At 46.6% G+C, this 15968-nt stretch overlaps 1 protein-coding gene across 4 annotated transcripts in view; it reads right to left on the bottom strand.

Annotated features, from left to right (window-relative positions):
* The window catches only part of HLCS (holocarboxylase synthetase), a 216723-nt gene that overhangs the window by 10833 nt on the left and 189922 nt on the right, over nucleotides 1-15968 (bottom strand). For all 4 annotated transcript variants that reach the window (XR_006818012.1, XR_006818011.1, XR_006818010.1 and 1 more), the window contains exons 7-8: nucleotides 3927-3994; nucleotides 2303-2463 (exon numbers count right to left, since the gene is read on the bottom strand). Coding sequence is in view for 1 of the 4 variants with exons in the window: in XM_046002075.1 (XP_045858031.1) it covers nucleotides 2303-2463; nucleotides 3927-3994 (229 nt within the window). In the remaining 3 variants the exon portion in view is untranslated. The remainder of the gene's footprint in view (nucleotides 1-2302; nucleotides 2464-3926; nucleotides 3995-15968) is intronic.

The raw sequence follows: 15968 nt of genomic DNA on the forward strand, positions 1-15968 counted from the left end.
ATATGTTCATTAAATTGAAGTTCAATAAAAAATTTTAGAAAGCACTGAGAAAGTAAATCCTAAAAGTTCTCATCACAAGGGGAGAAAATGCTTTTGGGGTGACTCTAGGAGGTGAAGGAGGTTAACTTGATGCAGTAATTAGTCCACAATATATGTACGCCAAGTCATTACACTGCACACCTGAAATTTACACGGTCGGGTTTGTCAATTCTATCTCAGTAAAACTGCAAGTAAAATAAAACCAGAATAAACCCAATCCCAAACCAAAGTCACACCACACAGGTGAGACCGAGCTGCGCAAATGCAGAAACAGGACAGGAACTTGCGTGGGAGCTCCTCAAGGAGGAGGAGGTGGCGTACCCCCTCGCCACCCCCCTTCCCACAGGGCAAGCTTCCCACCTCCCATCTCGCTGCCCACAGTGCCTGGCAGGGCCTCCCTGCCCAGGAGGCGCTCAGAGAATGCTCGCTCAGTTAACATGTGAGGCTACAAGGTCACGATCAAAGCCAGGAAAAGCTAAACAGACTAACTTAAATTTTAAATTTTATTTATATATTTTTTTCTTGTTTCCTACTGTTTTTTAAATATCCTTTTAAAAATTTAGATCAATTAATTAGCATAGAGTGTATTATTCGTTTCAGAGGTAGAGTTCAGTGACTCGTCAGTCTTATTTAACCCCCAGTGCTCATTACATCACATGCCTTCCTTGTCCATCACCCGGTTACCCATTCCCCCACCCCCTCCCATAATTTTATTTTTTAAAGAAGATAATAATGCTTTATAATAGCTTGCATGAAATGGCTAATACTATTTTTTGCATGCTTTCCTTAATATTCTTCCTTTTTTAGAATATAATGCTTTATGATACATGAAATTGATAAATATTATTTTTTTGCATGTTTTTCTTAGCATTGTTTTCTTTTAAAAACTTATTTAAATTCAATTTAGTTAACATATAGCATATTCTTAGTTTCAAGGGTAGAATTTAGTGATTCATCAGTTGCTTATAACACTCAGTGCTTGAGGGTTGCGGGAGGGGAATGGATGGGGGGATGGGGTAATTGGGTGATGGGCATTAAGGAGGGCACTTGATGTAAACTTTAAATTTTTAAAAAATACTTTATTTATTTACTTGTCAGAGAGAGTGAGCGAGCACAAGAAGGGAGAATGGCAGACAGAGAAGCGGGCTCCCCGCTGAGCAGGGAATCTGATGTGGGACTTGATCCCAGGACCCTGGGATCATGACCTGAGCCGAAGGCAGATGTTCAACCGACTGAGCCACCCAGGCAGCCCGATGTAAATTTGAAATTATTTTCCCAAGACTAATGAACCTGCTGCTAGGATTAAAAATACGTGCCCCACGACAGAACTTTATCTTCTCAACTGCCTTCTATGAGGCTGACCTGTGAAGGTGTATGGCAGCCGGAGGAGCCCAGGCCCTCTGGATACAGAGCGCAAGGATGCTGAATGCTGCTACAAACGTCACATTCCAGCGTGCATGCCAGGGACTCCACGTGATCTGGGAAACATATCCCTAGTCCCACACACGGTGACCATGAGGCCACGACCATGTTGGATGGGAGGACAGCTTCCCTGTTAAACACAAGGTCAGGCCCCTTTGAAAGTCATGATCTTAGCCTCTCACTTCAGGACTTAATACTATAATTGTGTTCAGCTCGATGCAAGAAATGTAGGCGGGAGGGAGGCTGGGGAGGAACCCCCCTTTTGATATTCACATGAAATTCGTCTAAGAAAACTGCATTAATCGCCCTCTTCCTTGTCTCCTTACTAATTGACGCAGAAGCATTGATGATGAAGCAGGCACCTCTGTCCCTACAGCGGGGAGCAGACACCCCAAATGAACCTACACATTGAACTTGGGCAGCCACAGACAAGAGCTGTTCTGCTGAGCATGAACGGTGCTAAATGAAGATAGGGAATGAGAAGGCTGTTTAGCTCCAGACAACAAGCCTTTTCACCAGAAGACACAACAGTGTGGATGTCAGTCTGATGTGCTTCAGTTAAAGGAGGGGGAAAAAAAAGGAGGCTTGCCCTAAGATGCTTGAGCAACCTGACAAGAGCACAGAAAGGGAATTCTGGGAAATAAACCCATCCCAGTGAACCCGGAGCCACTCTAAGAGCTGATGGTGCTTTTAAAACTCCAGGAGCAACCACTCGGCTGCCAGCTTGGCCAAGAGCAGCCTGGAACTCTACACGCAGGGGTCATCTGGACACACCCACACACCAACCCCAACTGAGATCTGCACGCAGGGTGGGTTTGCAGGGCGGGCGGGTCTCACGTACCTGGTACTCAGGGATGGACCTCACCGCCTCCACCACGGCCAGGGACATCAGATGCTGGACGAACGGGATCCTCTGTCCCAGCTGGGATCTCAGCGGGATGGAGATGAGCAGGGTGGACAGGGCGCACCCCAAGGGGCTCAGCCAAGCGTTTGCTCCCCGCCCTGGAACACAGAGGTCCCCATCAGGAAAGCGGCCACCTTGCCTAGACAGTCACATATGGACAGTCACATGCACGGTGCCCGAAAATGGGCCCCAGACTCAGAGCTCCACGTGTGACCAGCCGCACTGATGAAGGTGCTTGGAGGTTCTGGGGCTAACTCAAGAACAGAGAAGCGTTTTAAAGTCTGGTGCTGTGTTGCTGAACGGTTTCTGGTAAGTCGAGGAGTGTTCCGCCTCAGTGAGCAGATCATTTACGCTTTGATGATTCAAAGTCCTACAGGGTCTGAACATGCCTGTCAGCTTAATTGTCACCATCTGGTAATGCCGGCAAAACCAGAGAGAGTGGAGAAACCGGACCAGGTCTGTCCTGGTCCAGGAGAGGTCCTGGACGCCACAGTTTAGAACTGACCCGTATTGTGGTGATGCTCCCACAACCCTGTGAAAATATTAAAGACCTCAGAATTGTATACTTGAATTGGGGGAACCGTATGGTCTGTGAGTTAGATCTCACTGTTATCCGGGGGGGAAGGAAGGAAGCAGACTTTAAAAAGTAATCTCTGATATTAACTCTCAGAGTTATTTTTCCTAAAATAGAAGAGAAGAAAATGCTCAAAATGAGAGGAAGTTCTTCTACGTTCTTTTTTTTAACCACCATATTGAGCCCCCCCCCCCAACCCACCCCAGCTTTGGATAAAATGTATTTTCTCTTTGAGTTATGTTCAAAAGACGTGTTCAAAGGAAAGAAGTGGAAAACAGTGAATTTCTTATTTCATTCCACCTTCTGAGAAAGGCATAAGAGCCTCTGAGAGTTAAAAGCACGTTTGGGTTGGCCTGGCACCATGGGGGCGGGGGCAGGGGGAGCCAAGTGCCTCCGGCAGGACCACCGAGGACGGAGTCTGCTTGCGGTTGGACCCCGGGTGGATTCTGGGAGGATGCGGGCTCTCGTTTCCGAGGGTCAGCAGGTGGCAGAAGCTGGGAGCAGCTGTTGGCTTCTCTGTTGTCACTTAGTGAAGGGGCACTGACCACTGGTCATGGACTTTCCCGTGTGGCTGGCAGACGTAAGGGCTCTCCACGGGACACTCAACAGGTACCCAGAAGGCACCTCCCAGAGAACCTTCGGGCAAATAAATGTCTCTGTAACACAGTAACGATTCACACATTTGCAATGCTTACAATGTGTCTGAAAGAATTTACAAGATGTAGGTGATGGAATGTTAAAAGCATCCCCAGCGAATGTCCCCCGATTAATAACCATCCTGGTTCAAGAGAAAGCTTTAATTGTACCAAGACTCAGCCTTCTGATCAGTTTCCCTCCCTCTTCCTCCATTTTTGGGGATCTGAAAACAAGCACTCCTGACTTGAGTCTTCTCCGGGATCAGCACACCCACTCAATCGGCAATCTGGCCACGAGAGTCGCAGATTGTAGAAAACAGAACAACAGAAACGATAACAAAAGATGACTGACCTTTGCCCTGCGTCTGGCGGACTGCGATGGCTATTAACCCCATTTCCTGCGGGATCTCAAACATCAACCTGCAAACGGTGGGAAAGACTGGTCAGCCAGAACAGGGACACGACCGCGGAGCTTACGGACCCTGTTTGCACTCATCTGCGGGGGTGTGTGGGGAAGAAAAAGGGCCATTTCCCGGGTCTCGAGGGCTACTGACCCCATTCCCAGCCTCTGATAACAAAGGAGAAGAGACTAAGAAAACACCATAATCAAAAAAGAGTGGGGTTGGGGGTGCCCGCCTGAGCTGTTAGTTCATTTAAGATGTTTTTGATTTGGGGGCACCTGGGTGGCTCAGTCCTTAAGCGTCTGCCTTTGGCTCGGGTCATGATCCCAGGGTCCTGGGATCGAACCCCACATCGGGTTCCTTGCTCAACAGGAAGCCTGCTTCCCCCTCTCTCACTCCCCCTGCTTGTGTTCCCTCTCTCGTATGTCTTTCTGTCAAATAAATAAAATCCTAAAAAAAAAAAAATGTTGTTGTTCGATTCTATTTCTCTGGAATATCCTATCGAGACGTTCTTTCTTTCCCCCTGATGTGGTGTCCCTTCTCCAAGTGACAACTAGCAGTTCCTGACATTTGTTTCTACTTACGGTGTGTTTCTGTCCGAACACTAGAACATAATCATAACAGAAGTTTCTGATTATTCAGAAAGCCAATATGGTGGCAATAAAGCCGTTTAAAAGATACACTATCCCCTGAGAACTAATTATGTTTTAACTATAGTAAATAAATCTACACCTTCTGAGAAGTCCGAGAACCTTGGATCATTTCAGGCTTGAGTTCTGCTTTTAAAATGGTTTCATTTAAAAGAACACAAACTTCCCTTTGGGGATAGGTAGGAAAATGCCTTATATCTCCACCAAATGAGTCAACATTAACCTTTTTTTTTTCTTTAGAAAAGGAAAGTGTGGGGGGCAGGGGGAATCCCTCACACCAAAATTTCCTCCCAGCTACTTTCTACATATTTTAACTCCATGTTAGGAAGGCTTTCCTGTGCATTCCCAGAAGGTGCTGAGCAGGTCCTGAGCGGCATGGTTCGTGGTAGGATTTATGAAACAGAGCAAAAATCAGGTTGGTCCACTGCAACTGCAGTGCAGCTGCTGGGGACTCTCTGAAATACTTTTGGGGGAGGGAAGAAGGAGGGGAGGGAGGAGAGAGAGACAGAGAGATGGTATTTGTAGGAAGCTTCCGGTAAGTTTCCAGGGTTCTACAGCACCCCCCAGGCGAGAAGAAAGGGCTCTGAACCCCCGATCTGGTGGTTCTTCCGCTGCTCTCGGGGCTCAGGGTAGGGGGTGGAGGGGTCTACAAGGGGTAAGAGGAGAAACACACTTAAAATCAGGGAGCAATAACACAGTGCCTCCCTGTGCACTGCCGGCCGGTAGAGCTCGGCACCGGTGTGTGCAGACCATGGTCACAGGGAGCCCAGAAGACCCCCTCGCTTGCTAAGAGGAGCCGGGCCACGTCAGGTGGGGGCGGCGGGTGCCACCGGCCCAGGGCATTCCCAGCGAGCAGGCCGCCCGCCGTACGTGTGCCAAGCCCACTTTCATCGTGCAAGAAGCACAGCTCCAGAAGTATTTCTCTTGGACCCTATGAATAAGCCACTGAGACCGGCCGTTCTTGTGCACTGTTGGGCTCCAAGAATAAAGCGTCCTTTTCTTGGGCTGGACCAGCAGAAAAGAGAGAAAGAATCTTTGTCCGTGCGCGGACGTAACACTGTCTTCTTGGAGCCTCATGCTTTCCAGAAAGTTCCTTAAACCCCTCCCTCACCTGGGCTCCGAAGGCTGCGGGCAGCAGCTCGTGCACTTTTCTAGGGGAGCGGGTGGGGGATGACTTAGCACGTTGTGAGCAGACTGCAAAAGCTCTCTCAATGGCAGGCCATCGAGGATGTTCTTTAAATAAACACGAAGACAGGAGACAGTCATGTGCACGGCCAGGGATGGTGACGGCGGAATTAGGCGAGGAGGTTGGGGGGGTGGTTTAGAAACCAAACACAGACTTCTAGAACAAAGAGAAATGATTAAGGGAACATATGAAGTCAACTGCCGGAGGTTTGGCAGCAGTTAACAGGGCATATTGATGAGACGACGGCGTTTGTGCAGCTGAAGGCCAAGAGGAAATTTCTGCAGGGAGGGGACAACGCGGGGAGGGAGGTAATGCTCAGTCTGAGACAACTGGAGGCCGCCAGATTTATTTGCGCTATCTGAGATAACTCTAGGGGCCAAACCACACGGCTCACGGTCAACAAAGAGGCATTTATGAACTTCACGAATTTTGCATTTCTGGGAATGAAGTCGCTGGAGTTTGCTTTAGCAGAAAGGAGACACCAGACATGACTTCCCATCCCGGGCTGGTGATGTTCTCGCAAAAGGAAACAGAAAAAGGAAAAAAGAAAAAAAAAAAAAGGAAGAAGAAAGGAGGGGGTTACATAGCAATCGGGTCCCTGGTGCTGTGGAGTTTCTTTTCTGGTTTGCGAAGGATGTGGAATGAGAGGTTTCGGAGACAGGCGGATCAATGCGCTCCCTTGAGTTTCCCAATGGGGCATGCGGGAAATGGGCTCCATCACTTTGCCAATGTGACCACTTTGGTTCCTGAGGACTTCCCAGCAGCTAGTGGGTGCCCTGCCAACGGGGGTGCCCTCCACTTCACCAGGTGGTTGGAATAAAACTTCAAGGATTAAGACTAAGCTAGAGGACAGGCCAGTAGGAACGTGTGTGAAAATTCTGAAGGAACAATTTCAATTCAGACCCAGGTGATCCATTTGGGGGGAATTCAAACCCGAGGAAACAGTCCACATTCCCCACAGTGCTACGAAAGTAAAAATGTGGGAATAACTTAAATGTTCAACAGGGAAACGTTGAGTACGTTGTGGCAGGTGAGGTCAACCGAATAATTCACGGTCATTAAAAATGATAGTTATGAGGAGTGTGTGGGAAGAAAGGCTTGCAACACTCTGCTAAATAAAAAAACCTAAATATATGAAAACGACTATACTTTTATTCCAACTACGCAAAATTCATAGAAAAGGGAGGGAGGGAGATTTATTTAGGCTTTATTTATTATTTATTAGGCCTTATTATGATGACTTTTTATTTTAAAATTTCTTTAAGATGATTGGTTATCCTTAAAAATTATTCCAAAAATTTTTGGCAAAAAAACCCATGGTTTTTATGTTTAGATATACTACTAGTAATTAATTCTTCGTAAATACTTCTAAGAAAAGAACTAAGAGACCAGCTTTAAAATTAAATAAGACAGTAAGAGATATCTACAGCACCCATTTTATTATAAGCAAAAGCGTATTTGATAGTAATAAGGAGGAGGAATTTTAAAACCAGTCTGTTCATTTATTTGCAACCAGAGCCTTAAAAATATTACACCTTCTGACCCAGTGACCATCTTTCCAGGAATGCATCCTAAGCAGTATTCAGAGAAACAAAATAACTCGGGGGCACAACTGTTCATCACAGCCTCACAACGAGAAAAGTTGGAAACAACACGAAAACTTCACAGCATCCTCACATGAACACTAACTATCAAGTAGCCATCGGTCATACAGACAAAAAGCCCACTGCACTCCGACAGGTGATTTAATCAGAAGGCAAAACCCTATACAGAGCATGGTTCTAGTGATGCCTTAAAATATACTTTTTTAAGTTACTGAGAAATACAGCACAAGGGGCGCCTGGGTGGCTCAGTCGGTTAGGCATCTGCCTTCAGCTCAGGTCTTGATCTCATGATCCTGGGGTCCTGGGATCGAGCCCTATGCTCAGCAGGGAGCCTGCTTCTCCCTCTCCCCCTGCTTGTGCTCTCACTCTCTTGAAAATAAATAAAATCTTAAAAAAAAAAAATACAGCACAGTATTAGCTCTGGTTATTTTAAGGAGTGTAATTATTTGAAAAAAAGAAAAAAAACCAACAACAACAGAAAATAAGTCCCCCTTCTCACTAAAAGTGTATTTCTTCTAAACTTTCTCCTCTTTTAAACAAAGACACAGATATATTTCACAAAGTAGATTTCTGATGATTGGAGCAATTCCTCACTGTGGAGCTATGAAAATGATGCTGTATATGAGGTCCGGTTACGGACATTCTCATCACATGGACCATAAAGAGGGAATGCTTGGAAATAGCACGTTTGGTCCCACTTATGTAAGCCGTTTCTTTCCGTGTGCATTTCTAGAAGCACACAGGACACACGGCAGCACCCCCAGAAGATGGATGTGGAACCAGCACATCGCGATTTCAACTTCTTCTTTACGTCGTCCCCTGTCGTCTCTGGGCGGCGAGATTTCAAGTGGCTTTAATTTTCTTCTTTATCATTTTCTGGGTTTCCTAGTATTTCTGCACTTGGGGTGCATTCATTTTATAACCAGGAAAAACGCTATTTTTAAAAAGATGTGTTTAAACTCAGCTTTGCTCTAAGTGGGTCAGGCATGCACCCGCCCGCTTCTGGGTTGAACAAGCTCATGTCTTTGGAGAGACCTTAGTTTTGCGATGTGAGGGCAGCCCACCCGCTGGGTTTTTGCCAGGCTTGATGCATGGACCCACCCCCCCACCGCCCACCCCCTGAAATGCACATGGTGCACGTTCACTGGTGCCTGCCCCTCACTCTCCCTCCCTGGGAGCCCGAGCCCCGTGCACTGCTGACCGGCTGAGTCTGCTCACTGTCCCTGCAGACACGGCCTCCGGGCTGGGAAGGCAGCGTGCACGGGGCCGCCAGCATCCTTGGGCCACGGAGGAGCTTCATCGACTCGTGTTCTTGACGCACAGGCTGTGTCTTATCTTTGATGTCTTTTCCCCCCTGGTAGTTTCAACTCTGGCATCTCCTTTATTCTTGGCGTTCACAAAGACACTCTCAGACAGCAACCCCCTACCCGCCATGCTTTCTGTGAAAAAGAACCCAGTTAAGGGGGTAGGGATGAGGCAGAAGGACCCAGAAAGTCAGACGTTTATAAGTCCCGATTTCTGATTTTTAAAGACTTTCCTGGAAGATAAATTCCCGCTATTCATAACCCCTATGCCTACGTAGTTCAAAGGAAACAGCGCTAGCCTTCATTTCAGAAACTTTTAAAAATATATGACATGGCAAATTCCAACCACCATATTCAGGCAGTACTTTTTTAAAGTTAAAAAGCTAAAATTTCAAAGATATTTTTGTTTTTAAAAAGTCGGATTCTATCCGTGCAATCGATTTTTTTTTTTTAAGCTGCCTTCAATGTCAGAATGTGCAGCACTGTTTTTAGGGAAAAAAACACAGCGGTTTTTGCAACACCGTGGGAAACGGAGCGAGATGCGTGGAGGGCTCTGGGATGCCGCGGTGACTTCTGAACGGGCAGCGAGGCATGTGGGTGCAAAGCTGGGGTTGACAGTCCCAAGGAAGCATGGTGCCCCCCAGGGACCTGGAGACATTGGGGGAGTAGGGGGGGACTCCTGGCAGGAAAGGACAGGTTCCCCAGGACCTCTGCAAACACCCCAGCAGAGCAGAGTCACACAGGGAATCAGACCCAGATTCCAATTCAAATCCCAGTGTTGGCGAAACTGACATCGAGGAAGGGGCTCCCTCTCTCTCAATCTCTCGGGTCGCTCGGGAAATGGAACATTTCATCTGGTTTCCGTAAGAAGGAAACAGAATACAGGCAGGGAGTTGGCAGTAGGTGGGTGCTTAAACACAGCGCTTTCTCTTTGTTGTGTGGATCCTAGAACTTCCAGCTGTCAGAAGACCTCCCGTGACTCCTTCCTGGGGTTAAAGAAGACGGTGGTCAGGGAGAGGGGGGAGCAGTGGAACGTGTGAGTGTTTTAGGACTCTTCAAAAATGCTAGAGATAATGGCCTCTCCCCTGTACATCCCCCCATTCTAATCTAGACATGCACTGACCTCTGTGCACGGGGCTACAACGCATTTAGACTGACACTGGTAATTGGGGTTGGAAAATATTCCCTTTCAGTTCTCGGGTCTCTGAACCCCCTCGGTGAAGCTAGAAGCTGTTGGTTCAACTAGCTATTTGGCTGAATTTTACTTATTTATTTATAAGGTTGGTTTTTTTTTTGTTTGTTTGTTTGTTTGTTTTTAATTTGAAAGAGAGAGATCACAAGTAGGGGGAGTGGCAGAGGGAGAGGGAGAAGCAGGCTCCCTACAGAGCAGGGAGCCCAAGGCGGGGCTCGATCCCAGCACCAGGGGCTCATGACCTGAGCCGAAGGCAGACACTCTACCGACTGAGCCACCCAGGCGTCCCTAATGGGCTGACTTTTTAAGGACAGCATTTTCTTTAGGTGACTACTTGTTGATAATTTTGGTCGCTGACGCACAGAGGCACAGAATACGCAGTTTGATTAACATATTCTTCCCTTATCTTCTGGCTTTGACATTTAAAGCTCTAACAACCTGTTACCAGTCCACTCTTGGAATACTGTAAATAAATACACTTCACATCCGGTTCACTGTCCTCTCTCTTGGTGTTCAGCTGTAGGCGAAATGGGAATTTGGGGACCCCTCCTGGAGGACCCCCCAGAAGCAAAGGCCCCACCCGTACCTCTGTTGAAGGAGGCCAGTGGATTGGACCCTCTGGTGGAGATGCTGTTTAACTCCCGTATCTCCTACCACGGCAACCACTCCCGGGTCTTCCGCTAATGTTCCCCACCTCCGACATCATGATCGAACCTCCACTCCTAAATCATTTCGTGGCTCGCAGAGAAGAAGGCCTGTGGATCCAGCGTTCAAAATGGGGCAACTGTCTAGCAGACCAAGCATCTATCAATGCTGGTCAGTATTATTCAATCCAGATGAACACACGCCACTATGCCTTACCCCGACACTGGACCCGAGCATCACCTCTTTCTACCTTCGATACAGTTACAGAATTCGCAGATGGACAGGAGGCTGTGTATTTGGAGACCGTCATGGCACCCACAGCTGTGTCCGTGACCGTGTCCAACAGCGGTCCTGACCCTAGATCCTCTCCCCCTCCTGGATGCCAGCCTTCCCTGTACTACCAAACTCAGGAACTCAGACCATGTGCTAAGCCCTCCACTAAGAGTTATAGGATCTTCTCAACCCACCACTCAGGTCGATCACAGTCCATCCCCTGCGGCTGGATGTGGAGGGGCTCCCCACGGAGCGTGTCCACAACCATTGCTACGAGTCGTCTACCCCAACAGAGGGCCTTCTGCGGGGAGGCGGGGCTGCCAGCTCGGGAGACAGACGCTGGTGCTTCTTGAGCACGTGGCGAGCCGACATCTGGGAACCGTTTTCCTGCAGGCACTGGGTAGACTTTCAACATATGAGGAATTCCTACATGACTCTCCCTTGGCACCCAGATTTCCCAGATATTCACTCCTTACCACACAGGTTGTTTTGTCTGTCTATCCATCCCTCATTTCTCTTCCCTGAGCTATGTGAGAGTTGCAGCCATCACATCTCTTTATCCCTCTGTATGTCAGTGTGTCTTTCCTAAAAATTAAGGGCTTATTTTATGTAATCAGAGTACAATGATCAAAATCGGGAACTTCATACTGTGATATAACACTATTATCTAATCTGGGGGTCAGCAAACTTATCCTATGAAAAGCCAGGCAGTAAACAGTTTAATCTTTGTGAGCCACTGGGTTTCTGTAGGAATTGTTCAGCCCCACAGTCCGGGCACAGAAAGCAGCCACAGACAACACATAAATAAGTAAGTGTGGTTGTGTTCAGCAAAACTTTATAGACACAGAAATTTAAATTTTGGGGCACCTGAGTGGCTCCATCATTAAGCGTCTGCCTTCAGATAAGGTCATGATCTCGGGGTCCTGGGATCTAGTCCCGCATCGGGCTCCCTGGTCAGCGGGAAACCTGCTTCTCCCTCTTCCACTCCCCCTGCTTGTGTTCCCTCTCTCACTATGTCTCTCTCTGTCAAATAAATAAAATCTTTTTAAAAAGAGATGTAGATTTCATATACGCTTGTGTCACAACACAGTATGTTTTAAAAAATTAATAGACTTAATTTTCAAAAACTTTTTAAAAGATTTTATTTATTTATTTGACAGAGAGAGACACAGCGAGAGAAGGAACACAAGCAGGGGGAGTGGGAGAGGGAGGAGCAGGCTTCCTGCCACTGAGCAGGGAGCCCGATGCGGGGCTCGATCCCAGGACCCCGAGATCATGACCTGAGCCGAAGGCAGAGGCTTAACCCACTGAGCCACCCAGGCGCCCAGGTGGTTTAATATTAGGTTCACTCTTTGTACAGCACAACCTTGTAAGTTTGGACAAACGTACACCCCCTACGTGGAACAGTTCCCAGCACCACAACTATTCATCCCCCCCTTTCCTCCTCCCAACCCCTGATGGCTTCATCGTCTCTGCAGTTCTGCCTTTCCCAGAATGTCGTAGTGATTTTATTCTTTACATTTTGTTCCCAATCATTTCAAAATGTAAAAACCACTCTGAGCTCGTAAGTGGTACAAAGACGGGCAGCCAGCCAGATTTGGCCCGAGGACCACAGTCTGCCAAGTCTTGATCTCATCTACAGAATGTATTTAAATTTCACCCACTGCCCGAACAATGCCCTGGACGGTAAAGCACAACCTTCCTTCTGGTTTGGGATCGAACCCAGATCGCTTGGTGAGGTTAGCGGTCACCTCCCTTGACCGGCCTCCATTCTTTAGTCTTTGTCTTTCATGATCGAGACCTTTTTGGAAGAGTGTTAGACATTATGAGTATTTTGTTTGTTTGTTTTTTAAGATTTTATTTATTTATTTGACAGACAGAGGTCACAAGTAGGCAGGGAGGCAGAGAGAGAGAGGAGGAAGCAGACTCCCTGCTGAGCAGAGAACCCGATGTGGGGCTGGATCCCAGGACCCTGAGATCATGACCTGAGCCAAAGGCAGAGGCTTTAACCCACTGAGCCACCCAGGTGCCCCACGGGTATTTTGTAAAACGCCACTTGATTTAGACGATCTGGAATCTCCTCCTGATGGGACTTAGGCCAGCATCTTGGACAAGAACAAAAGCTCTTAGCGAAGCTGCATCCTTCCTGGTGTATCATGTCGGGAGGCCCGCACAGATGCAGGGTCCCGTGTTGGTGAGTTAATCCTGATCCACTCGATTAAGGTGGTATGTGCCAGGTTTTCCAGCGCAAAGTTACTGTTTTTCCATCGTAATTAACAAGTCCTTGTGGAGAGATCAATATCATGTTTCTCATAACATGCAACCTACTAGTTTTAGCATCCGGGGACCAAGCTCGCTTGAACAGATTATTTATTGCATGGTTGCCAAACAATGATTTGGTTCCATGAGTTCTTCTGTGTTTACTGGGTGGGACGCTACTGTAAGGAAGACCCCGTTTCTCCCTCACTTGCTTATCTATTTATGTCAGAATGGGTTTATGGATTCATATTTGATTTAACAGATTACATGTTTTCCTGTCATTATTTATTTTGATGCTCAAAACTGCCCCAGATTTGGCAGGTGGAAGCTCCTTGAGGCTGGTATCTGGGTCCTGGTGACATGTCCCTGTCACCTTTCAGCGGTTTCTTACTTTCTGGCATAAGAAGAGGTTCCTGCCTCACTTTCAAATCTCTCCGTCCCAGCCTTGGAATCAGCCTTTTCTCCACAGAGCTCTGGTTCCTTTTAGCAAAAAATGACATTTATGTATTTATTTATTTATTTATTTGAGAGACAGGGGCGGGGAAAGCAAGAGGGGGAGAGAGAATCTTAAGCAGACTTCACACTGAGCACAGAGCCCAAGTGGGGCTCCATCCCATGACCCTGAGATCATGACCTGAGATGACCTGAGCCAAAATCAGGAGTCAGATGCTTAAACTGACCGAGCCATCCAGGCACCCCGCAAGAAAAATGACATTTATAAAACAGATCTGGATACTAGGAGATAGCAAAAAAGTGTGCTTCCTTCCTTCCTTCCTTTTTTCCTTCCTTCCTCCCTCCCCATCCATCCATCCATCCATCCATGTATGCATCCACCTTAAAAACCACTGAAGTCCACTGAAAACTCCAATTCCAATTCAACACCACATGGTCCATTCTATTCTCCCTCTTTCTATGTTTCTAACTTCCTTCTCCAATAATGAGAAATCTGGATCCCATTATCTCAGATATTTTTACTTATTTGCTCAACACTGTAATACACAGAAAGTGGCTTCAGAACTGGGGACCCCCATGCTACTGTGAAAAACAAACTCACTAACCAGCCTTCAGTATTTATCTGTAGTTCTTTTTTGTCTCTAGCCTGAGGGTACACAGTCAAACTCTGTGTTTACAGATTCCTTGGGCTCCTTCTTCTTGTCTTTCACTTTAGTGTGGTTACATTATTCATCTAAAATAAGGTCAGGCTTAATTGGACTTCTGTGTCCCATTAAAGGGTCGCTCCTCCCATCCGTGTTTCTTTCCTAGTGTCATTTCTTGTTTCTTTCTTATTCTTGGTTCTGAGAATCAGAACTACACAGAAAAGCCTACTGAGAAGTGTCTATACCCGGAACCCTCCCTCCAACTCCTTTCTGTAAGTAACAGTTCAACTGATGTCATTACTTTCTGACTTACTCTTCCCGGTGCTTCCTTCTACACAGATGAATGGGTATGTGCACACTATTTCCTTTTCTCCCTTGCAGAAAGTTACCATGTTGCAGATACTCCTGGTCTTTTGTGGGTTGGTTGGTTTGTTTTATTCCCCACTCACTATGACCTGGAAACACTCTGTGAATTCTTAGAGCTCTTCCCCATTCTCTTCCAAAGCTGAGGAGTGTCCCCCTGTGTGCACATAGCACGGCTTATTCCACAACCGTCTTACAGATCGGCATTTAGGTCATCTCCGAGAGACAGCAGACTGAATACCTTCGTTCTCACATATTTTTGTGTTGCTGAAGTGGATCTTTGAGTAAATTCCTAGGACTGGGATGCGGGGTCAGAAGGCGAATGTGTATGTAGCTTTGTGAGATGCTGCGGGAGTCCCTCCCTGCATTACTAATGAACCGGCCACACAGATGGCACACCTATGCCTCCCCACCTCACCAGTACAGCATGACGTCACACCTTTCCCATTTTAGCCGTATGAGCTGGTGTTCAGCGTAGTTGTAATTTGCATTTCTCTTACCTGTGAGCTTTTCCTATGTGTAAGAGCCATTCATATATATATAGTATGTGTGAATTACCTGTTCATGCCTTTCGCCTATTTTTAAAAGGGCATTATCTGTCAGGGAATGGTCTTGCTTTATCTGTGGCATCTTGCCAATATTTTCTCCCAGGTTACTGTCTTCTGATTTTGTTTATGGTGTGTTGGTTTTTTTTTTTTTTTACCATGCAAAAATGTTTGATTTTTTTCCTTATATTTATGTAACTGACTGTATCAATCTTTTACTGCCTCTTGTTTTTGTGTGTCTTCAGACCCTACACCCAAGTTCCATAGGAACTCATCCGCTTGTTTCTGATATTTATAGGATTTCACTTTAAATTTAAATCCCTGTGGGGCGCCTGGGTGGCTCAGTGAGTTAGGCCTCTGCCTTCGGCTCGGGTCATGATCTCAGGGTCCTGGGATCGAGCCCCGCATCGGGTTCTCTAGCTCAGCGGGGAGCCTGCTTCCCTTCCTCTCTCTCTGCTTGCCTCTCTGCCTGCTTCTGATTTCTCTTTGTCAAATAAATAAATAAAATCTTAAAAAAAAAATAAATAAATTTAAATCCCTGATCGATTTGGGGTTTATTTTTAGGTATGATGAAAGGGATGGGTCTGATTTATCCCCCCCCCTCCAAAATATCTGTCAAATCATCCCAGGATCATTTATTTAAAAGTCTTACCTTTGGCCTATGAATTTGAGATGTCACTGTTATCATATACTACATATCTCTATGCACTTGGGTCCATTTCTGGACTTTCTATTTCATTCTGCTGGTCTTTCCTTTTTTTTTTTTTTTTTTTTTAAGACCCCATTTATTTATTTGAGACAGAGAAAGAGAGAGAGAGCATGAGAAGAGGAAGGGTCAGAGGGAAAAGCAGACTCCCCGCCAAGCAGGGAGCCCG

This window comes from Meles meles, chromosome 4 (genome assembly GCF_922984935.1).
Source record: "Meles meles chromosome 4, mMelMel3.1 paternal haplotype, whole genome shotgun sequence".
NCBI classification, from domain to species: domain Eukaryota; kingdom Metazoa; phylum Chordata; class Mammalia; order Carnivora; family Mustelidae; genus Meles; species Meles meles.